The 24,901-nt window shown below is 34.2% G+C and overlaps 1 protein-coding gene across 5 annotated transcripts; it reads left to right on the top strand.

The window, feature by feature from the left end:
- The first annotated feature begins 293 nt into the window (after nucleotides 1–293).
- LOC120585512 (cytochrome P450 1A4-like) lies at nucleotides 294–16,453 on the top strand. 5 transcript variants are annotated; one of them, XM_039841980.1, is made up of 7 exons: nucleotides 294–449; nucleotides 3,221–4,059; nucleotides 5,335–5,458; nucleotides 9,956–10,045; nucleotides 10,133–10,253; nucleotides 11,418–11,504; nucleotides 14,080–16,453. In XM_039841980.1, exons 2-7 carry the CDS (start codon nucleotides 3,238–3,240, stop codon nucleotides 14,369–14,371), a joined length of 1,536 nt encoding a protein of 511 aa, XP_039697914.1. In that variant the 5' UTR covers nucleotides 294–449; nucleotides 3,221–3,237; the 3' UTR covers nucleotides 14,372–16,453. The 5 variants fall into 5 exon arrangements, with proteins under 5 accessions (XP_039697914.1, XP_039697860.1, XP_039697995.1 ...); XM_039841926.1 differs by having other exon boundaries at nucleotides 303–479; XM_039842061.1 differs by having other exon boundaries at nucleotides 303–479; nucleotides 3,320–4,059.
- Nucleotides 16,454–24,901: the final 8,448 nt, after the last annotated feature.

The raw sequence follows: 24,901 nt of genomic DNA on the forward strand, positions 1-24,901 counted from the left end.
CTATCTTTTGACCTTTCTTCAACTTGTCACCAGCAATTCCAAAATGATTACTTTTTCCATCCTCTCTGTCCTACCCTGCTTTTTCCCAAGATAGGTTTCCATCTTGCCCTCTTTTTCAGAACCCCTTGCTCCAGATGTGTCTCTCTCCCTTCACTCATTCTGAAATTTCCGTTTCCTGGGCCCAATTCTGGCTGCAGAGCCCTTTCCATCTCTCCCTCCAGCTATCCAATGGCCTAGTCCAGTTCCAAACGCCTCCCTTCATGGGTCCAAAGTCCACCCCTCAATGTCTCTTCCCAGAATGTTCTCTCCCAGCCTTTCCTGATACCCGCTGCCACTGTGACCAGACTGTTCTGTTTTCTAGGATACCTCCAGCTTTCCCTAAAGCCTACTCTGTACTTCGAGCCATCCACCAAGTTCCTTCTACTCACGGTCGAGATTTCTGAGCACGAGTGAGTCTTCTAAGTTTCATCGTAACTTGGGTAAATGGATTTTTGATCTCATAGCAGGTTGTTTTACCCCAAAATTGTCCTCAATGTGGAATGCCCCTAGTAGTCTTGAGAAGTTTTTAAAAATGCATCGCCCCTAGAGATTTGGATTTGATTGGTTTGTGTGGGACATGAGCACTGCGATGCTTTAACAGCTTCCAAGGGAGGTCTAATGTGTGTCTAGGTTTGAGAATCATACAAATTCCTTCAACCTACTTATGTTCTTCTTACCTGGCTCTTCTTTAAAGATGTTAGAGTTCCCCTTGAAATTTGACAATGCAGTAGCCCACCCTTAGGGAGCCTTATACCCTCTGTTCACAGCCTTAGTTCGTGCCCAAAACAACAGGAACAGAATGTGACGTCAGAGCTTTCCAAGGAAGTTTTGGGGAAAGTCGGCAATGCGTTTGGGCCTGGTAGGCTGCCAAAGAAGATTTAATAAAAGAAGCTAGAAGGGCCTAGGCTGAAAAAATTCCAGGGTGATCATACAGTTATTTATATCTATTGATGAACTATTAACTGTTCTGAAAACATTGCTGATTAATTAACCCTGTACATAAAACTCCAGCTTCTGCTCCATTTTTCTTCATAGCTTTGATTAGTGAAGACTATAGCTAGCTTTTGAAGTCTTCCAGTCTGAAGTGTCATTTTACAGATGATGAGACTGAGGCCAAAAGAGATGTAATTTAACAGAAGTCCCACAGCTAAGTAGGATAGGAGGGAGGCAGAAAACCCCATCATCTTTAGGAGAGTCCAAAGTTCCTTCAGACACGCTCACTTCTGACCTGTTTAGTGGGCTGCTTTCAAAATGCCGATAATTGCCAATGTGCAAACTGGCAGTTTGGTGAATGACCAAGAGAAATTGGATTTTATAAAAAACACAGTGCTACAGGTAAGTAATTGGTGATTCATTATTAATCTCAAAAAACATGGAAAATAAATGGTGAAAACAACTTTATATCTTTAAGCTTCTCTATAACAGCATATACATTACCTCACAGAGGTATCAGTTTTGAAAGACAGTATAGAATTAGTGCTTAATTCTGGATCTGGCAAATGATAAGTGTGCAATAAATGGTCATAGTTATTATTAGTGGGAGAGGTTTTGGAAAGTCAGCATGCTATAAAACAAAGACACAAATGAAGTCCCTACGGTTTCCTTTTCGCAAATTACAGCTATTGCATTGATTAGGGACTCAGTTTTTCTTTTTGATTTGAATGTACATTCATGTTGTTCTTTTCTTCCATTAAAAAGTTAATCTCTCACTTTTAATTCTGAAGTTCATTCCTTAGTAACCAGTGCCAACCAAGTTGGTTTACTTAGTCACATTTTATCTGAGAAATTGGAAGGACAAAACAATCAGATAAGACAGGTTACAAGGGTTTGCTTGTATATTTATTTAAAAGGTCTAGAAGAAATCAAGAATTGACTTAATCAAAAATCAATGAAAACTGGACATTTATACTGGTCAATGAGTGCATTTCCCACCAATGTTACTTGTCTCAGTAAGTAATTTGAGAAATGTGAACAGTTCAATTGTCTTTTAAGGGAGAGAAAGTTTTGTATTCTCTCTATAGTTATTATAAAATGTAATAACTAACAAAAATATTCTGCACGTATATAAAACATTTTGTGTGTGTGTCGGGGGGTGTGGGGGTAGGACTCTTTTTGTTGCAAGTAACAGAAACTAGTTCTAGCTAGTTTAGCAGGAAAAAATTCCATCTAAGAACAAGATTTCCTGAAGATCCTAGAAGCAATGAATGCAAGATCGTGAGGCCTCTCTGTCTCTTTTATTTCATTTCTTTTCTATTTCATTTATTTTTGAGACCTGTTTTCACAGTTTCGCAGGTCTTCTTGGTAGATTGAAAGGTCCCATATCATATCTTCAAAGTTAATTTTATGGATCTAGCTATCCAAAGAGAGGGTGATCTTTCATATTCCCAATTCCATATTCCTCAAGAAGGCTTATCTTGGGTCAGTGGCCCATCCTTGGATTGGTCACCTGTGACTACATGGGCAGATTATGGAGCAGAAGGACACCTTCAGAAAGTCACCTTTACAAGCAGGCTGGAAAATCCAAGGGTAGGCTAGGCAGACAAACAATTAGCTATCCACTAAATGGCTTGTAATCCACCAAGTATTTTAAATAATGATTTAATCTAATCCTCAAACAATGACAGACCACTCTGCACTCATTTCTCTATAGCATTTTCTACTTTGTAGTCCTATTTCTGTTTATCTAATTCCTCATTAGTCTGTGAAATTTTGTTTTGTATTTTTAATGCCTGACATCGAGGGGTTCAATAAATATTTGTTGAAAGGCTATATGACTAATTCTGTCAGGTAGCATACTTATATGAGAAAACTGGGATGCACTTAGATTAAATAACCGGATGAAGATCTCCCAATCAATAAGCATGAAATCAGCTTCGACAGCCTCAATCTCTTTCCCAACTACCAACCTGCTTCCTACATTGAGTTGTCCTCTTCTTCTGTCTATCATGTAACCATCCCAAAGAATTTGGTCTGGTGGTTAGAATTGTGAAAAGAATAGAATTAGAATAAAGGTGTAATGCATTTACAAGAATTTGGTTTTGCCCTCTAGGTGCATCAAGTAAGAATAACTTTCAACTGATTGCAAAGAATCTGTGCTCTTCTTCTAAATGTTTAAAGGGAAGAAGACCACTTAGGCTATGGTTAGAATGGCAAAAATGAGGTTTAAATTCTTCTATTTTAGGTATTTCATTCCAGAAAATGATTTTCGACATGGTAGTCACTCTCGAAGAGGTGACCACTTCTCTCATAATTTTGGTGATGATTTTTGTGTTTGTGAAAGCACTCAGGAGCAAGAGGAGAAAGCAAGTGTCTCTTCCTGGCCCCTGGTCCTTCCCTATCATAGGAAATCTTCTTCAGCTTGGAGACCATCCTTACCTTACGTTCATGGAGATGAAGAAGAAATATGGAGATGTCTTTCTCATTAAACTTGGCATGGTGCCTGTCGTGGTGGTGAATGGAATGGAAATGGTGAAGCAAGTACTACTCAAGAATGGAGAGCATTTTGCAGGCAGACCTAACATGCATACATTTTCTTATATGGCAGACGGAAAGAGTTTTTCATTTTCAGTCAATTATGGAGAGAGTTGGAAGCTTCATAAGAAAATTGCCTCTAATGCTTTACAAACTTTTTCTAAAGCAGAGGCAAAATCCTCCACTTGCTCTTGCTTACTTGAGGAACATATCATCGAGGAAGTTTCTGAGATGATAAAAGTCTTTGCAGAGTTGACTTCCAAAAATGGCAGCTTTGACCCCAGAAATGCTATCACGTGTGCAGTGGCCAATGTTATCTGTTTCCTTTGCTTTGGCAAGAGATATGACCACAGTAATGAGGAGTTTCTTAGAATAGTTAAAACAAATGATGACTTACTCAAGGCCTCCAGTGCAGCTAATCCTGCTGATTTCATACCATGTTTCCGCTACCTTCCACTGAGGATTATAAATGCCCCTCGAGAGTTTTATCAAGTCATGAATCAGTTCATTGCACTACAAGTACAAGATCATCTTACTACATATGATAAGGTAAGGATTTAAATTTATGCCAGGACAAGGGATTTGGTGAGAAGTAAAGGAACATAATGAGATGCATTGAGTAATCAGAACATTGTTTGTATTCTTTCTCGGTTCTTTTTACTTTAACTTTGTTATAATGACCTTTTCCCAAACTATTAGCAAAAGTGGGTTCTAGTCAGTGAGATTATAGGCAGTAGTATTTAGTTCTCATATAAGAACCTTAAGAAAAATTCTTTGAGATCTCAGAAGTTTCCTCAGTGTGTGGATAAGGCACATACTAGAATTATGAATCTGTAATTGGCTGATGAATGATGACCAACATGCTCGTGAGTTCCTTAAAGGAATGAACCAATAATTGTGTCTCTCATTTTACATCAGAAGCTATGAGATCTTAAAAGTATCGGCATATTTTTTTTCAGAAAGTGTTTTGAATAATTATAAAGAATATTGTATAGGAATCTTCTAATTTACTCTCTTTTCCTTCTTGAGTTCCTTTTCTATACAGAAACAAACTTTGAGATCATAACACATGTAGAAAGTCCTTCAGGTAGCAGAAGTGGATCTTTTTTTGTGAGGCCACTGAAATGTTTTTGGCCCAATTTGATGGTCCACAGAAGAGTTAAATTCTCTCATAAAATATGTATGTACTAGAAAGAATCCTAGTTCTTGGGGGCTAATTTGCTGAGATGATGGAATCAAGGGGAAAAAAAAAACAAAACGTGAAAAGGTGGATAATTGAGCAAATGAAGAGATGTAAGGAGTTAAGTCCCCTCCAATGAAAAAGAAGAGGCAGTAAACAATCTATTTCATAGTACCAGTCAGGAATTCTAGGTCAAATACAGCAAGTAAAAGAATTTGTAAAGTTGTAAATTTTTCTCCTTACTCCCTAACCTACTTAAGTCTCCTCTCTTTCTGCATGGTGATTACAGTAAAATTCATCTAATAGGTTTGGAAATCTCTTATTATATTCATTGTCCAGCAATTTCTTTATAATAAGTTAATCTCTAATTTTTTAAGTACACTTCTAGACACAGGTACTTTTTTATTGATTGAAAGAAATTTTAAGGAGAAAATTGAATGTGGTAACTTGGTTTTCTATTCTACACTCTTTCAAGATTAAGCATTACCATTGACAAGCAAAATAGCAAAACTGGTTGCAAGGTTTAAAATGATCTATATTCTTTATATTCCTAAACGAATTGAGTTCATTTCATGTTACATGGTGCATATGTGATGTGAAATGTAGGTAGGGATCAATAATCATACTAAGGTTTGTTTCCTCAGGACTGTATGCGAGACATTACTGATGCTCTGATTACAACATGCCAAAACAAATATGCTTCTACAAAAACAGCCACCTTAACTGATGATGAAATCATAAGCACTGTGAGTGACATCTTTGGAGCTGGTATGTGAGAATATTTGTCAATACGTAAGGCAAATAAAGATTAACTGCAAATTTTTGTTTTCTACTGTTTACATGTTTGCAGTATTTCTCTCTTTGAATATCGGCCATTTTGTATAGTTGATCTTACTCTGTATAAATAATTAGACACTCTGCCTTCTTCCCATGTCATTCAGAAAATTTTACTTTCATTTCAGTAGAGAATTATGATCCCCAGTTCATGTGCATTAACATCATTGTTCATGTAATGCCTGACATTGGTTATTACTTTTTATCCTCACATCCCTCTCCCAGTTTCTTTCCCAACCCACTGACTTTTATTCTTAATCTGTTTAAAATGTTGTGTTTTGTTTGTTTGTTTTATGTATTCTTATAAAACAGATGTTATATTGTCATGTATTATCATATATTCTTATATTATCATGATCTTTAATTTTTTAATAACATCATTGTTATTTACATTTACTTCTAACTTTTTTTGTGAAGCCCTTTATTTTTTAGATCTAATGATGGTTGCCAGATGTATTTCTAATTTGCTGCTTCGGTCGGTTGCATAATCCTTCATGACTGCATCCCCTACATTTTATCCATCCGCTGTCTCTTGGGTGGACACCTGTATTGTTAGGAGTTCTCAGCCTGCAAAAATACCGAGAAATTGAATATCTTGATAATGCTAAGAAAACCATCTTTGTCCATCATTTTTCAATTAGAATCTTAAGCTAAGAGGCAGAGTCTCTGGGTCATCCAATAAAATGATTTTTGAGTTTTTCATATAGAATACCAAAATCTTAGTCAAAAAGACAATTTATATTCTGCTACCTTACTATTATCATTTTTAAATTTCATATTTTCTGATCCTTTTTACCTATAGAGTAATCTTACAGTTTCTAGAAGAAATTAAACTGCAAGAAGCAAATTCTCTTAGTATAACAACACCACCAAAATACTGAAGTGTTTTAACAGATTTATTTTTGCTGAAATCTTCTTCAAACTCAATTTTCCTTTCTCCTTTATACTACATTTATTGGCAATTGGATTCTTTTTTTTTTATGTTCTATGCATTTGTATTCCTGAAATTTCCTTGCAAACAGAAGCATTTGTTTTATTTGTATTATTTTTCCTCAAATACACCTGCTCCCTCTCCCCACACACTGACATATATTTATTATTTTGATCATAATTTAAATTTTATGGATGCACTGGTTATTCATCATACAAATGTGATTATGCTATATTTAGCATTTCTTCTGCCAATTGTTTGATGCTAAATACAATTGTTAGAATTCGTAAGGACATTTTTTTTTAAGCCTGAACACCACTAATTACTAAAGACTGGGTGTGTGTAGGTGTGATTAACCAATCCATTGGACTTTATTTTCACCTTAATTTGATAATATATTTAAGAAATATGTAATACTGTCAAGACCCTGAAAAATTGACAAACATAAAATTATGGCAAATGATGAAAGTGAGTAGGATACAGATTAAAGCCACCAGATGTGTACAACACAGTTAAAAATGTTTGAATAAATATGTGCAAAACAGAGTATTCATGTATTACTGCTTTATTATGCATTTACTCGCTCGACAAACATATCTGAATTTGTATTTTGAATTCAAATACAGTGGTAAAGAAAATTAATAAGCCTCTCTAATAATATGTAATAGAATACTTTGTTAGAAGAAAACAGTGAACTCTAGACCATATATTTTAGTGTATAAAATTTTCAAACACACTGGTTGTTTAAGCCTTGATATAAAAGCAAATTTATGATAATCAAAATATAAATCCTGTTATTTATCTAGATAGTCCTAGGTCTTGGATATAATGTTCATGGCTCTATAATGTGCAAAATCAGTGGTTTTTATGCAGTATTCATGGTTTGCTCTTTTCTCTTTTCCTAGAGAATAGAGTCCGTATATTATGAATAGAAGTCTATATTTTTGCATCATCCTGTAGTCTACTATGATCAATAACTTCATTTTAAGAACTTAGTTTTAGGATAATTTCTTCAGTATAAAGTCGAGGTAGAAATTTTATGACCTGGAAACTGTAGAAGCTACTGGCTTACTCTAAGGGATTGACCTGTTCAAAAGATGTAAAAACTAGGTCTTCAGAAGAGACATTTGGAAAGGAGTTTCCTCTGCTCTATAGCTATATTTGGATGTATTTCTTGCACATGTTGTGATGCAAGTAGTTTAGAGAACAAACAAATAATTAGGTCTCAATGCTCTGGAGCCACAGACTCAAATTCTGGTACTAGCTTTATCTTTTGTATGGTCTTGGTGAAATATTTAACCATCTCTGCACTTCAAGTTTCTCATCTCTAAAGCGGTACTAATTACAGCCCCAATCTCAATAACAATGCAATCACGGGATCAGTGTTTGCTATCATCATTGTTGATGTCATCATCATCATGAAAACCTGGAAAAAGACAATGATTTAAAAACTCACCTTTGCTACTAGATTTTCTAAGCTTTAGTTGAAAACACAAAAAACATTATTAATTTTGACGTTTTGTCATAGAGGTGAATTTACAATTAAAACATTCTATAAATTTTTTTAATGTGTCATTTCTGAGTGTTAAGTTTTCAAGAACTGATCACATTTCTTAATGGAGTGTTAAAGTTACCCTTGAGAAAAGGATGACATGTGACATAGAATTTCCTGCTTTTATTTTCAATAATGAAAAACAGCTAGCCAATGTATAGATAATCTCAAAAGTGAAGATATCCCATTCAAAGGATGAATTTTACCATAAAAAGTACACTAAAAATTAGTGTTTAAGAAAATTAAATGTACTCAATCTTCCATTATGTGCTCATACAAACTTACGGCTTTTGGATCTAGATAAGTCCAAGCTTAAGTTCTGATTCTGCCTCTTCTGATTTGAGTCACCTTGAACAAGGCTCATGATATTCTTGAGGCACAATTTTCTCTTCAGTGAAATGAGCACAATTATATATACCACATGTAATGTAGATATAGATATATAGATATATCGTCTGGGACAGAGTAAGCATTCAATAGTTACTTATGATTATAATTATTATTACTGCATAGATCATAACCATTATCTATTATTATTATTATTAGTTTCAAGTATACATTTATATAGTTTATAAAACTATCCCCCTAATCACTCTTTCTCTCCTCTCGCTCTCTACCTAGCCATTACATTAATGCTAACTGCATTCCCTAAGTCATGCCCTCCCATCCCCATGACCATCTATCAATTACTAATTTGTACTTCTTTAACCTTTCACCCCTTTCTCCAAGCCCCCTAAACCCCCTCCCCTCTGGCTGTCATCAGATTGTCCTTTATATTTGTGAGTCTGTTTTTGATTAGTTTGTTCTTTTTGTTCCTTAGATTCAGCATATAAGTGCAATCATATGGTATTTATCTTTTTCTATCTGACTTATTTCACTCAGCATAATAACCTCTAGGTACATCTACATCGTTGCAAATGGTAGGCTTTCATTTTTTTTTAATGGCTGAGTATCATAGACATTATTATTATCATAACAGTGGTGTTTATTTTGTAGTGAAATATTTCTGTTTTTTCACTTGTGGTAACACTTATATTTTAAAAATTTTTTATTAAAGTTTATTAAATTTTTTATTGTGGTTGCAAACATATAACATTACATTTACTATCTTAAACATTTTTAACTGTACAGTTCAGTAGTATTATGTATATTCACATTGTCATGCAACAGATCTCTAGCATTTTTCATTTTGCAAAACTGAACTATATGCCCATTAAATATCAATTCTCTTCCTTCTTACTCCCAGCCTTTCACAACTACCTTTCTCCTTCTATTTCTATGATTTTTGACTACTTTAGATACAATATTATTCCTTTTGTGACTGGCTTGTTTTATTTAGCCTAATGTCCTCGAGGTTCATCCATGTTGTAGCAAGTGACAGGATCTCCTTTTTTTAAGGCCACATGATATCCCATTGCATGTATACATCACATGTTATTTATCCATTCATCCATGAATGAACGTATGGGTTGTTTTCACCTCTTATCTATTGTGGATAATGCTGCAATAAACATGAGTGTGCAAATATCTCTTTGAGAGCCTGCTTTTAATTCTTTTGTATATACTATACCCAGAAGTAAGAATTCTTGGATCATATAATAATTCTTTTTAAAATTGTTTGAGGAATCTCCATGCCGTTTTCCATAGTGACTGCACTATTTTACCTTCTAACCAGCAGTGCATAAGGATTCCGATTTCTCTACATCCTCACCAACATGTATTGTTTTCTGTTCTCTTAATAGTGGCTATCCTAATGAGTGAGAGGTTAAGCCTATAATCTGAAACAAACTTTAATGTACAATAATTATTTTAGTGTGATATTATTAATTTGTGGTTATATATAGATTCTTTCCCCTGGATTCTTAATATTCAAATATAAAGTGAATTTGGAATACCAATTTTGCTAATATTTTTTTCCATGACACTTTGTGTCTTATTTCTTTTTCAGGGGTTGAAACCGTATCAACATGTCTCTATTGGAGCTTTCTTTATTTGATACACTATCCAGAAATTCAAGCCAAAATTCAAGAAGAAATTGGTAACATGCTTTCAGATGGAAAATCTAATTCTTATAATTGCCATTTTTCTTATTAAATAATTTAAAAAAAAAAACATTTTGTTTCAGATGAAAACATTGGGATGAAATCACCCCGACTTGAAGACAGAAAAATTTTACCCTATACAGAAGCTTTCATAAATGAAATATTCAGACATTCCTCCTTTGTTCCTTTTACTATTCCACATTGGTAAGCATATGATTCTCCTTTGAAACAGCAACCAATGGTTGGGTGAGGGGAATGAGGCATTAGAATACTTTCAATCCCTTAAAATCTGTATTATGTTACTATTATTTTAAATCTTATTTCATTTTATTTTGAAATCCTCTAGTAAAATTTTTACATAGAGCAAAGGCAACTTTTGTGAATGTTTTCCATAGCTAAACTATAATGCCATTAATTTTCATTTTATATGTTCTAATTATGGGGAGAGAAGGATAGAGAAGTTCCAAACAATGGATAATACAAGCATAACACATATTTGGCTACGAAATGTCATACATACTCTCTAAGTTCTTCTTATGAGCAGTCATAGCCACCTGCTGATGTAGCTTCATTTTCAGTAGCTTAGAGTTTTACTGGGCAATAGACTAAGGTAGCCAGTATTGCCACAAACAGATTATTGCACAGAGTATCCGTTTATAGATATTTGAAAGTTTATTGAGCCTAATACCATACTCTCCAACTCACAAATGCGTGTCAGCATAGATTAAGTGAATAAACTATGCTAAATATGAATATGGACAACCAAAGTTCTGGTGGCTTGAATTGTTTCCATTCCACACAACTTAATGATCATCCAACATAACATCATTTCACAGCTAGGAAATAACATCATAGAGTAGGTATGAGATTTGCCCAACATCTCACTGTGAGCAAGTCTGAATTCATATTTTCTAGTTTCAATTCCATTGTTCCTTCTATCAAGTACTAAAAGATGTTACACTTTGTTTTCTAATCTGTTAATTAAAGCCAAAAATACATGGGGTACACAGAAGTGCTTTAAAATTTGCTTAATAGTTTCCTGATATAATTTGATATATCTACTCATGAGTAACTTTGTCATGGGAATATTAAGATAATTTTCTACTGAGATTTTAGCTCATTGCAAAACCTTAAATATATTAAGTGCTCAATATGTTTAACAAATGCAAGAAAAAGAATAAATTACTAATTTGCTAATAGTTGGAAGATGTATCAATTAATGAAAGAACAAAGATTTATAAGGATGTCATATTATTAGAGTTTTTAAAAGACATTAATAAAAGTAGTCTGTGAGTTGTGGGAGGCAGTGTAGGGATGGGTTATTCGAATTGACAGGAGGTGCCGTAATGCTGTATTTTGCTTTCCCAGCACCACAGCAGACACTACGCTGAATGGCTTTTTCATTCCCAGGAAAACTTGCATCTTTATTAACTTGTATCAAGTAAATCATGATGAGTAAGTCACAAAAATTATTTCTTGGGAGAAATTTGCTTAGTTGTTTGTTTACTATTTATTAATCGGGGAAAGATTTGCATTCTTCTTAACCAAACTTTGTTCCTTCTGTTTCTCCTGAAAGAAGTTGGAAAGAAATTTAGTTTTCCCTCCACACCAATAATGAGAAGGGTGAGATCTTAATACAAATTCATTCAAGGCAAATCCAATTTCGAAAGTGGGCTCTCCAGAAGGGAGAAAGAGTAGTCAGGGGAATCGTTTCATAAACTATAAAAATGTCTAACCAATGTACTGTATATATGAAACTAATAATAAAATAAAATAGAGAAAAAAGTGGGCTCAGTGGGAGAGGCATGAGCCAAGGACTTCATGGGCTCACCGTTTACATGGCTATTACCAGCTAACGCTTGAAAAGCAGCTAAAATAACCCCCCAGATATACAAGCCACCAAGTAGGGATTTTTCTTTCTTTTTGTTTGTTTGGTTTTCCTCTACCTCAGCACCTAGATCAGTGCTTGGTTCATAGTGGCCGCTCAATAAATATTTGTCAATAAAATGTAGCTAGAGACTGACTCATATCAGCTATAAAAGGAAGGGTTGAGATTAAGGTATCTCACACAGTGAAAGTGAGGATGATGGCATAAGTGATGGTGGTGGTGGGAATAATGATAATGGCAGCTAATATTTATAGATCCTAACATGTGTCAGGCAGAAAATCTTGAAGTATCTCCTTTGAGCCTCAACAATATCCCTCTGCAGTGGTGCTGTTACAATGCCAATTTTACAGATAAAGAAACTTTCAGCCAGGTTAAACAAATGGATTCAGTCACATGTTTATCAGATAACAGAAGCAGGACCCACATGCAAGTGTGTATATTTTGTTTAATGGAAATCAGATGCTCCATGTGGTCAGGGCTTGATGTCTCCAATAAACTGGTAGAGATTGCATTCTCATGCACTCATCGGGCTATATATACAGTGTTCTGTACAGCTTTTTCATCTTCACTCAAGATCTCTGATGTCTCATGGTGCAGGCTGTTAGGGAGGGAGGTGATTATCCCGTGCACTTAATGGCACCTTCACAATCTCTGTAAGCAGCAAATGGTGGAATACACTGCATAGACTGTCCAGTGCAAAACTTATTGTCAGAAAGATTGACACCTCCATTCTTCACACCGAGTGATCATGCTGAATAAACAGAACATTTAAAAACCCACTATGAGAAAAATACAGTCAGTGTAAATTTAATGGCATTCAATCTCTGTTAGCACAACCCCAAGTATCCTAAGTGTTCTGGCGTGCTAAGAATGTGTGGTTATATTGAATATCAAGTAATGTTCAAATGAACCATATTAACACAGGTGCTTATAAAGAAATACAGTGTGTATAGAAGCATTTGTTTAAGCTGAATGAGTATGTGATTCAAGACTTAATATTATGGGGAAATTATTCATATCTAGTCTAAAACAGAGGCAACAAATTAAGCACCTACTGAGCAGTGGAAAATACTAAAAATGAGAGGATTGCACTTGTTGAAGCAGTCGGAATAGGTTATCTGCTGTATCTAATTCAGCTCAGTAAACTGAGGACAAACAGGACATTGTCTCAATGTTGTCAGCTCTTTCAGATATAGGAGAGAACTTGGAAATGCAAATTTTCACATGGAATCTTTGATGTTTAAATGTTTTCAACAATGAATTATTTTAAAAAGATTATGAAAGCAAAATAAAATTTATTGGAGGACTGAGTATGACTTGTAGGTCTCCAGGTTTATGACCACTGGTACAGAAAGAAAACAAATTTCCTCCTAGAGAAAGAATGACATCTATACACAGAAGCCCAGTTCTTTGTAAAGTCAGGTGGGTCTCTGATGCATGGCTTAAGGTGTATTAGGAAACATGCTAGCATTAGTTGTTTTGACAAGCCAGATATGGTGCCTGAAACAAAAGGTGGAGGGAGATGAGAGAACCAGAGGCAAAATAATTGGGAACAGTGGGCAACCCCCTCAGTCAGAGCTACTTTCTGGTGACCTGCCTGCTCTCTGTAATGATATACAAAAGCATTTCCCTAAACACATTTGTAGCCGAATAAGAGGTGTGGCTCAGTCTCATTCCTGCTCATTTTTGCTTAAAGCAAAGGAGATTGAATAGTTATTACTTTTTATTTATACTATGATTTTGAAATATTTTTATGAGAATTTTATAGAACTCTTCACTTAAAATGATAAAAATTTGAAATACATTTTTAGGTATTTTATTCACTATTTAATCAGAAGTCATTTTAGTGAAAACTAAGTATAATTGTACTAAATCTTTATAGTAACTAAAATGGGCAATAAATTGAAGGAAAGAATATACATATATGTAAATTAAAAATAATTATATATTTCCATAATTATATATACACATGAGTATATACGTATGTATATGTAGATACATATTAAATAAAATTTCTAAAGGATATTCCAAACTTGAACAATACATTTATGCAAAACAAAATTATTGTGGAGAAGTTGGCAAGAATGGCAAAATGGCAAATTGATTCCTTTTTAAAATATAAATTTTGTCTATTTTATACAGAACTATTTGGGATAATCCCACTGTATTTAGACCAGAGAGATTTGTAAATGAAAACGGGGAACTGAATAAAAGTCTTGCTGAGAAAGTTCTGATATTTGGAATGGGAATCCGGAAGTGTCTCGGAGAAGATGTTGCACGAAATGAGATATTCATTTTCCTCACCACGGTTCTGCAACAGTTCAAGCTGAAAAAATGCCCCGGAGCCGAGCTCGACCTGACGCCCACATACGGGTTATCCATGAAACCCAAACCGTACCAACTCCAAGCGGCGCCCCGCTTCCCGGATAGTTGATGTTCTTAGATTCTCATACTGGTGGTGGGAATCTAAGTCAGAAAAATTATACAATTCAAATTCATTTAACAAACAATTTAAAGATTGTACCCTAAACTGTGCTATTAGTTCAACTTCCTGTCTTTCATCTTACTGTAGAAAGTGTTTTTCAAAGTGTATATGGTATAAAGGGGAAGGGAGGTGGGAGGTGAAGAAGATAAAGGAGGTCAAATACATGGTGATGGAGGGAGTCTAGACCTTGAGTGGTGAGCACACAATGCGATATATAGGCTATATATAGTGGAATTACACACTTGAAACTTAATTAATGTTGTTAATCAATGTCTCCCCATAAATTTAATTTTTAAAAGTGTATGGTATAGCCTCAGCTCTAATATGAGAGATCTCGTCTCATGATGATATTTTAAGATAATAATGAAATGTGATATAATTCAGGAGTTTCAAACCCATGTCTCATGTGGTCGTGTCTTAGGTGTCGCTGAGTCACTGTGAGCATGAAAGGAAAGAAAAAGTGAGTGATGGATTGAATAAGCAGGAAGGAGGCTCTGTTTATCTTCCTTTTCACCAGCTTCAAATGGGTATATTTATATTGGTTTTAAATACAGGGTTCAGAATAAGAACAAGGTTCTGATATTAAATATATTTTTCCCAGTTGCCTAGGAAATAGGTGCTTAAGAGATCTTGACAAAGGAGCTAGCATGGCCTAGAACAGCAGAAAACATTTCACAGTGATAATAGATGAGCTGTGCTAGATTTACAGGGGTGGAGAAGAAAATACGAGGAGGCATTTCTTCAAAATCCATTTTTATATTGGCTCTTACGTTTTCTGTATTAAGCATTTAACTTCAGGGCAAATTTGGTGTTTTTACAACGTTACCGATTTCTCGGGACACCTACTAAATATGCGTGTGTATTAGTTTGCTAGGGCTGGCATAATAAAATATCACAGTCTAGGTACCTTCAAAGGCAGAAATTTATTTTCTCACCATTGTGGAGCCTGGAAGTCCAAGATCAAGGTGTCAGCAGGGTTGTTTTCTCCCAAGGCCTCCCTCCTTTTATAGATGGCTATTTCCTCTTTGTCGCCGCATGTGGCCTTTCTTCTATGTGCACACACTCCTAGTCTCTCTCTTTTTTCTTATAAGGACATCAGTCATATTAGAGTGGAGCCTCATCCTACTGGCCTCATTTTAACTTACCTCTTTAAAGAACTTATCTTTAAATACAATTTCAGTTTGAGGTACTGAGGGTTGGTACTTTAACATATGAATTTTGGGTAGGGGAAGAGGGCCACATGCAGCCCCTAACAACATGTTATAAGAAAAAAAATAGTAATTATTTAAAAAATATTTTTCAGTGTAGTACCCAGCATTAAGTATGTACTTCTTAAATTGAATCTGTTAATGAGCTAAGAAACATAGGGAGCATAATAAAATGTGCATTTTATTATTTATTTATTTATTTACTATTTTTAGAAATGTGCATTTTAGATTGAAGTTTTAAGGGGAGTTGCATTAAAAAGGATTTAGAATTCAAGCTGGGAGATAAGAGCAAATCTGTGGTCTAATTTAAAAGGGAGAACAGTTAGGGAGGGGTGGCTCTAGATAATGACCATCCTGACCAGGGTATAGCAGGGTATAGCAGAGAAGTTAAACAAGGTACATTCAAACACATTGAGGATTAAAATCAGAACTTGGTCTTTCTTTTAAAATATAAATAGATTCGGCATTATCCTTAGGAATAAACAAATCGGATTGCTTGTCCCTTTTTGTAAAAGCTTTTGAAATTATTTATATTATCCCCATGACAGTGTGTCAAATGGAAACTATTTTTGCATTTTTTTCTGTAAGAAACTGTCAAATCTGTATATTCAACAATAATGGGGATGACTAGAACACTACGAGAATCTTGGTATCCATTTATCTGGTATTTTCTTTAAAGAACTGCATTTTTCTAACCTCTTTTTTTTATTTAACAGTGAGCATATATAATTCTATACCTTTATTTTAACACATTGTATTATAAAATGCTAATTTTCACTTTTACTGTGCTCCTGAGGCATAATTAAAAGGTGTATTACTGGGCTTTTTGTATAATTCATAAGTTTGCTTTTTATCTATTTTTAGAAACATGGATAAGAATAAAACAGGTAAAAGAAAGTATAAAAGTAAAGTAGGAATAACTTTTTTTTGTCATTTAATATATAAAGATGAGTTATTTTTAATTATAGGCTTTTGCTTATCCTGAGGTAATAATTTATTTTATGAAATGTAATTAGAAGCAACATAGTATACCAAAATATTATATCAGAATAACATATTAACATAAATACTTTAAATTATTATCTGGAAACTACAAATAAGATTCATTATGACTATAGAACAGTTGATAATATATGGATATATGCATCAGTGGTGATCCAAGATGAGTAAAGTCTTTCAAGTCTTGTTACACACAAGTATATAAGGATACTTATAACTCTACTCTCTCCTTGTAGCTACAGCCCCATGGGGCTTTTGGTAACATCATGAAGGTGATGACCAGCCTAGAAACATTATCTGCTTCATGATGCAAATAGGATGAAATGTGTCTGGTCCCAAGCGTTCTTCAAAGAAGAAAATTTGAAGCAAAATTTATAGTCATTTATATATATATTCCCACATTCCAATTCTCTAACTTATTCCCAGTTATACTTATAATTCAGATGTGATATTGACCCACATGACAGGGTAAGAAATCAGAACGATTCCTGAGTGGAAGAAGGGGTCTTTTGGGGATTTTACTACCTACATAATTATTAATTAGGCTGTAAAATCTACAGATGCTTCCAGACCTCCAGGTGAGTGGATACACAATTTGATTTTTCAGATTCACACAGGATTTCCTCATAAATTCTAAGATTCAGACTTTAAACAAATAAAAAAGCACCACAGTATGTACACCTCAAATCAGAAATAGCTAAAGGGAGCTGTTTTATAGCTTAACAGTCAATAAAAACAGATTCCCTGTGAGGACTGCACCACTGACTTTCTCTTTAGATAAGAATAAAATACATGATGCAGGTAACTGATTCTTTACGATAAACATTTTTAACACTAAGAAAGCCAAAGTTAATAAAAATCATAAAAGTTTATAGGTCTCCTTCTATCCTACATCATGTTGTTTACAAAGAATAGTTTACCTCAATTTAATGTGACTATCGGGCTCCATCGATAGTAAACCCACACCACACACACACACCGCACACACACACACACACACACACACACCACACACACACAATAATATCGTTGCCTTTATCTGCTAACCCTATGGACAGAGAAGCATGTTGCATGAATGAATTTTCCAGCTAAGTGAAATGACCAAGTTCCAAAATGCTCATTTTAATGGATCTTCATAAAAGTCTGAGTTTCTGATGTTTTAAACTGCTCTCACTAAACATAATTTTATCTTTTACAGACTTTATGGTGACATTTATTTCTAAAGGAACTGCACCAGGCTATACTTACTTGTACTCTTGATCACATCCTTCATCTCTGCCCCAAGGCTTGGTTTTATTCACGATTTTAATGCAATCTTCCCTCCTCCCTGCAAACTCCACAAATGCAGGACCAAGTCTGCTTAGCTTCCCTTTGTATGGAACTGTTTCAGGCACATAGTAGACAATAAATAAATGATTATTTAGTGAATGCAGGAATAAATTAATAATTAAATGAATGGATCTGGTGGGAAAGCAGGAAAAATTTTAGTTAAAGGAAGTGTCTTAGACTTTCTCACATGGTGAATATTTCTGGCATCCCTGCGTATACTTTGATTTGTACCTTCTTGCCTAAATCTCGGTCTGAAAATCTGTTCAGTCTTCTCACACTTGCTTAAGCTGTAAGATCCAAGTCTCATCAAATAAGCCCTTAATTCTTTTTTTTTTTTAACTGACATTTTCATAGTACCAGATTCCAGCTGGAAATTAGCCCCGTATCTCTCTTCCCATGACCACTATCAAAGTGTGTCCTGGTCATTTTGTAAACTTCTCAAGGATAACATCTCAAATGTTTTCCAAAAAGTCACTATGTTTCTCTCACTTTGACCTCTTCATCTTGCCAACACACATGCATGTCAGTAGCTGACCATGCCATTTGTAGTCTAATGGCAACTCTGATGCAGAGAAATGATCACTGTTTTCTCCCTGTAATATTTACACACAAGGATTGGTGTTGAGATTTACCTATTTTTCAAGGGCATAACTGAGAATGGTGATTCTGAAGAAAGCTTACTTGAAGGTTTGGGCATATTATGGGACTACACACACACACACACACACACACACACACACACACACACACACACTGCACGTCCTGTCACCTACTGCCTAAGCCTAGACTGTTCCCAAGACCTCATCTACTTTTTTTCTTCCTGTAGACATGTACAGTTCCTCCACCCTCTACTTCACCCTCCCCCATTGTTCCAATCCCCTGAGAACTTTTCACTCAAGATTTTGCACACTCGGAGGCTGACAAAACAAAGAAACAAGCTAGTCCTCTTTCAGTCCTAGGGAGATGGGATTTACCTCCTGATCCATGCCTCAGCCATAAATCTTTACTTCCTACCCTAGGATTAAGTTCTACCAAGGATGATTAAAGTGAAAACTTTTACTTTGTTTAGGGCCAATCTTAGGACCCAGAGGGGAGAAGTTGGTTTTATAATCTCCACAGATATTCACATCGTTGCTTTCCAAAATCTGGGCTACTTATTCCTATTGTCGCCATGTTATGCTAAAATTAGAGAAACAAGTATTTATCTTGATTTGTTCTAGATCTCTTAAGCTATTGCTGTTTCACTGTAAAGACAAAAGCCCTAAAGTCTTTGAATTTCTTCTGTGTCAGGCGATGTGGTAGATATTTTGAAATTATTAATTTTGATGCAAACCAGGGAATAGTTATTAATAATACCTTTTTGCAGAAAAGGAGGCTCAGAAAGATGAAGTAATATAGCCAAGATCATTTGGCTAATAAGAGTTTAATCCAGGGTGAAAATCTATATCAAACTCAACTCAAAGATTGTATAGGTTCCATGACAGTAATGATTTCAAGTGTATACTTCTTAATTCACAGGAAATTTTGGCGGCATCTGAATATGTAAAATTGTTTTTCTAGTTGAAGTAAGGATGAACAGCTTAGAACTTTGCCTCTTTGTCCCCCATCTCACCACCCTCAGCACCATAAATCTAGAAGCAATATACATTAGCAGGATAGATCTAGGAACATCATCTATCTATATAAGAAGCAACTGAAATATATTCCAAAATTGCTTCATGCAGGTAGATTAAAGGTCTAAATGAAAAAGTCATACACTGAAATGTTTAGAAGAAAATATGTTTAGAGGCTTAAGGAAAGATTTCTTAAACAAAATACAGAAATGCAATCCATAAGAAAATTATTAATGCATTTACTACATTGAAATTTAAAATTTCTGCTCAACAAAAAGCTCAATAAACAAAAGCAAAAACAAGTCACAGAATGGAGAAGGATATTGGCATCACATAAATAGACAGAGTAGTATCCAGAATTAAAAAGAATATATTCAAATCAATATGAAAAAGATAATAAGCACTCCCCGCCCCAAAATTAGCAAATTTATGAACAGGCAGAAAACATGAAGGGCTAACAAACATGAAAAGTTACCCACTTCAGTAATAACCATTGAAGTAAATATTAAAGCAAATTAAAATACCACTTCACATATCATAGACTGATAACCATTTAGAAGTCTGACAATACAAATGCTGGTGAGTATTTGGAGAAATGGAAACCTGCATTCACTCATGTTCTGAGTGTAAATGGTACACCTAATATGAAATTTGGACATTTTTAATAAACTACTTGGAAATTTTTAATAAACTTGAAGATGCACTTACTTGATATTCAACAATTCCATTCGAGAAACTCCCACACATATGCACAAGGAAGCGTGCATTGTTCACTATAGCTTTCTTTTCTGTGATACTGAAAAATCAAAGACAACCGAATTCTCATAAACATGATGCTAGATAAATGTAATTATGTTTTGGTCATAAAATAGAATACTCTACAGAAGTACAAACAAGTAGTCAAGCATTACATGAATCAACACAAATAAATCTCCAAATCATGTTCAGAAAAAATAAATACATTGCACGAGTACACGTAGCACAAGACACGATTTACACAGTATTTTTAATAAATGAAAGATAGCACTGTATATTGTGAATACATCCATATATTGTAATAGTATAAATACATACATGAAGATAATAAACACAAAATTTAGAATTCTGTGGATCGTGCATGTATGCTATCATCAATTTTGTGAAATATATATATATATTTACATGGAAAGTATAAGCTGTTACATATAAATAGAACGCTGACAAAAACATGCATTTTTTCTATTTCGGTTTAGACTTGTACTTTAAATACAGTATTACATTCATCTGAGATTATAAATTCCCTCTTCTGTGAACTCACATAAGGGTGAAGAAACATTTAAGGATGGCACGTATTAATCATAAAATTCATGGGTTTGGTCTAGAGAGAGGGCGAATCTTCATATTCTTTGACTGGACAAATGAATGGTGAGTTAAAACATGAGGTTATAGAAGTTTCGCATTCATTAAATTAAAACAAAAGCTGGCTACTGAGAATAAAGAAATAGACAAATACTGTTAATACAAGACATTGTAAGTCTAGAATCATTCATTGATTGATTCAGAAGCTCTGCACGATTACATAATACTTTATTTAGTTTTTAATGTATATTTTCAGTTGCCTAATCTAAACCAGGCATTTTAGATGCCAGACATAAAAAGTTGACTAAAATATGATCCCTAACTTTAGAAGCTCTTTAAGGTAAAGGCAAAGAATGATAATTGTGTATGTATACATATATATATATATATATATATATATATATTATATATATATATATATATATACACCCACACATACAAAATATGCAATTTTCTCTTTTTGTAAAAAGTCCTTCACAGGGTGAATGCTCTTTTTAGATCAAGTATGTATATGTATAGTTTTGCTAATGTGCCTCTTTGCACAGAAGGTCACTCTTCTAAGGAGTCTTCATTCTTTGGTTTCTCTGTGCCAACTTGGCCTATATTGTACTTTTTTCTAGCATTTCATATTCAGTGGTCCTCACTGGGTTTCAGCATGCCTCCTACTGTTCTGCCTGGCGTTTTAACCGTCATCTATCTATTTAGAACTGACAAGGAGTTTTGCTATCTCAGAGTAGGTGAGAACAGAGCAGTTTAGAAATGTATTATCTCGGGAAGAGAGTTTAATATCTTTGGAAAGCAGAACTATTGTCTGTGCTCCATGGAATAGTACTGTGTGAAAAGGTTTTTCGAAGTTAAAATGCTATGGGCTGGTGAAGCGATTTACAAGATAACTCTTTAGTTAACAATATTCTTTATCTATTTCAGAACATTAGGAAAGGGAGCCAAGTACATAAAACCGGTCTTTGGAACAGGAGCAATAATAGCCTTTGGATTTGAAATGAGAATCGAAGGTGGTATTTTCCCAGGCTATTGGGCAAGATAGTTATGAGCCCAATTACTCTGTGCCTAGAAAGCTCCTATTTGTTTTTTAGTTATAAATTTTTATAAACTATTCTCTCCATTAAAAGAAAGTTAACTTGCTCAGATCTCCTCCTCACTGTTTCCTGTTCTATATTACAAATACTAAAAAAAGTTTGTTGGGGAACTTTATATTAAAATATAACATACACACAGAAAAGTGCACAAAATGTAAGTTTAAAGCTTGATGAATTTTTACAAACTGAACACTGTCAACATCCCATAAGCCCCTCTTCCTTTCATGCTCCCTTCCAGTCTCTGCTCTCTGTGCCTCAAGGAAAACATTATCCTGACCTCCATTGCCATAGTTTGGTTTGTCTGTTTTTGAATTTTAAATAAGGGAATTGAACAGCATGTACTCTTTTGTGCTTGATTCATTCATTCTTGCTCCTACAGTGTTTCATTAGGTGAATATACCACAATTTATGATTTCATTCTGCTTATAGGAGCCACTGAGTAGTTTTTAGTTTGGGTCTATTATAAATAGTGTTGCTATGAACATTCCGGTTCACATTATTTGATGAACATGCGTATGCTTTTCTGTTGGTCATATAAACATCTGACTGAAATTGCTGAGTCATAAAACATTCCTATGTTTAACTTCAGAACGTCCAACTAGTTTTTCAGCATGGTTGTACCAAGTCATACTTTCATGTGGTTGGTTGTTCTACATCTTTTTCAATAGTTGGTTTTTTTTTATCTTATTTTCTGTATTTTTCATTTAGCCACCATGATGATAAATATACATTTATTAAAGAGACAGATGGTCAGAAACATCCCTGGCCTGTTACTTTAAGGGAACTTGATTTTGGCAATGTTACCTAGTTCATTCTTTCTTAATGAAATGAATCTAGGACAGTTTGAGTGCATTCATCAACTGAAGTCCTTCGAAAGTGAAAGATCTTCCAAACTTCTGCCACCTCCCTGCAAACGCTACGGTGATCTTAGCTCATAGCTACCGTGGCCTTCTGAGAAATCAGTTTTTGCTAAGACTATCTTTTTCTAATTTCCTTGGGAAGAGATGTTACAGAATTTCCCCCCATTAAAAAAATTTTTGCTTCCAAGATATATCTCAGTTATTACAATGTCAATGTTTTGTCCTTAATTTGGGGATAGTCCAGTAGTTATTTAAATCTGTTTATCTAATGATATGTCTTTTTTTTTTTCCCCAGAATTTTACTTTTCACTGCAACAGTTGAGACTGAAAAACAGAATGTTCTATCAACTCACATTTCTAGAATTCCTTCTGGGTCAAAAGTCTCTTGACCCTTCCAAACTTTTGTCTTTCTGAAGAGAAAAGAAAATCCAGGAGATAATATTTTGAAATCTTATTTATTTCCCATTGCGTTTGTGCTTCGTTTGCTCTATTTCACTTTATAAATCTTTCAACTAATACCATTTTGCTCATTATTTACTTATTTTAAAATAAAGAATTGGGGTAATTTTTCATATTCATTTAGAAGTATCATTTCATTAAAGGTACTTCTGAGTAATAAAAGCAAGTTTTAACTGTGAAATTCTTCCAATATTTGATCGGGAAAGTTGGAAATTTCTCTTTCTGTTGTATATGAAGTTAGGTGATCCTATGAATTCCACAAGTGAATTTTATATGCAATGATCCTTCAATAACTGGTTTCTAAGAAAAATAGAACCTTTTCCACATATAATTTATAGACATATCTTTTAACTTGTCTCTTCATTTTGCTTATGGTATCTTTTGTCAAGCAACAATATGTAATTTTAAAATAGCCAAATATATTTAGCACTTTTTTCTTTTATGGTTTTTGAGAGTCCTGTCATACATATGAAAGTCCTACTCCAAATTTATACAAATAGCTTCTTACATTTTCTCTCAATATTTTTCTTTAAAAGTAGGTAGGAATCCAATTCTGTTCTTTCTGGATAATTAATCATCAATACTTTATTAAATTAAACACTCTTTCATACTAAGTTAGATTAAAATATCTTATGTACTAATTTTCTGTGGCTACTTAACCATATACAAGTAATGTATTTATATATTTCTGTACCAAGATCATATACTTTTGATTACAGTGACTTTCTAGTTATCTTGACATCTGGCAGTCTCCTACTTTGCCTTCTTCATTGTTCTTACACAGTATTCATAAATTTTTGGCTATTCCTAGTGATTCAGCTTTCCAGGATCATATCCAGGATATATATTCCTGGATCATTTTATATGGTTCCATAGAAAAGTTCATTGAGATTGTAATTTGAGTTGCATAATATTTATATATTAATTTTGTAGTTACTGATCTTTCTTTGAAGTTCTTATTCGCATTGTTTTCTGTACTTTCATTTGGATTTCATAATTTAACTTTTATGTCTTATACTACTTTTGCTATATTTAGCTCTAAGAATTTTATTTTCTCTCTATTGTAAATGGATATGTTTTTTCCACTTTAGTTTCAAACTTATTGTTAAGACAGAGAAAAAGTTATTGATTTTCAGAAGGTGTCCAATCAGAGTTAATCCTAAGATTTTCCAGGAGCTACTCGGAAGAGATTACTCACTCTTTTCTCCTGAGCTAGAATATTGGTATACATCTTGTCATGAAGGACCTGAGGATCAACTCGACATGAAGTACATAGAATTTAAAGATGAAGACATAGCAGGTCGTAGAGCTATTATTTGAATTTTTGGAACAGGCTGTATCTGAAGCCATTATCATTTGTCCTTTCTAATTCCTGAGTCAATAGATTTCTTCTATTTCCATTTGTGTTAAGCGAGTTTAAGTCGGTCTTATTTGTCTTTGCTTATCAAACAAGGTGGATATAGAAATCTGAATTTGACTCTCCCAGATGATGCTGATGCTGGGAATCTTCAGAAAAATGCCAGGTTATGCTCTGCTATCATGGGGGAAATAATTTAATGGAGTAGAGAGTTGGACA

The sequence above is a fragment of the Pteropus medius genome, unplaced genomic scaffold, assembly GCF_902729225.1.
Source record: "Pteropus medius unplaced genomic scaffold, Ma_sr-lr_union100, whole genome shotgun sequence".
NCBI lineage: Eukaryota > Metazoa > Chordata > Mammalia > Chiroptera > Pteropodidae > Pteropus > Pteropus medius.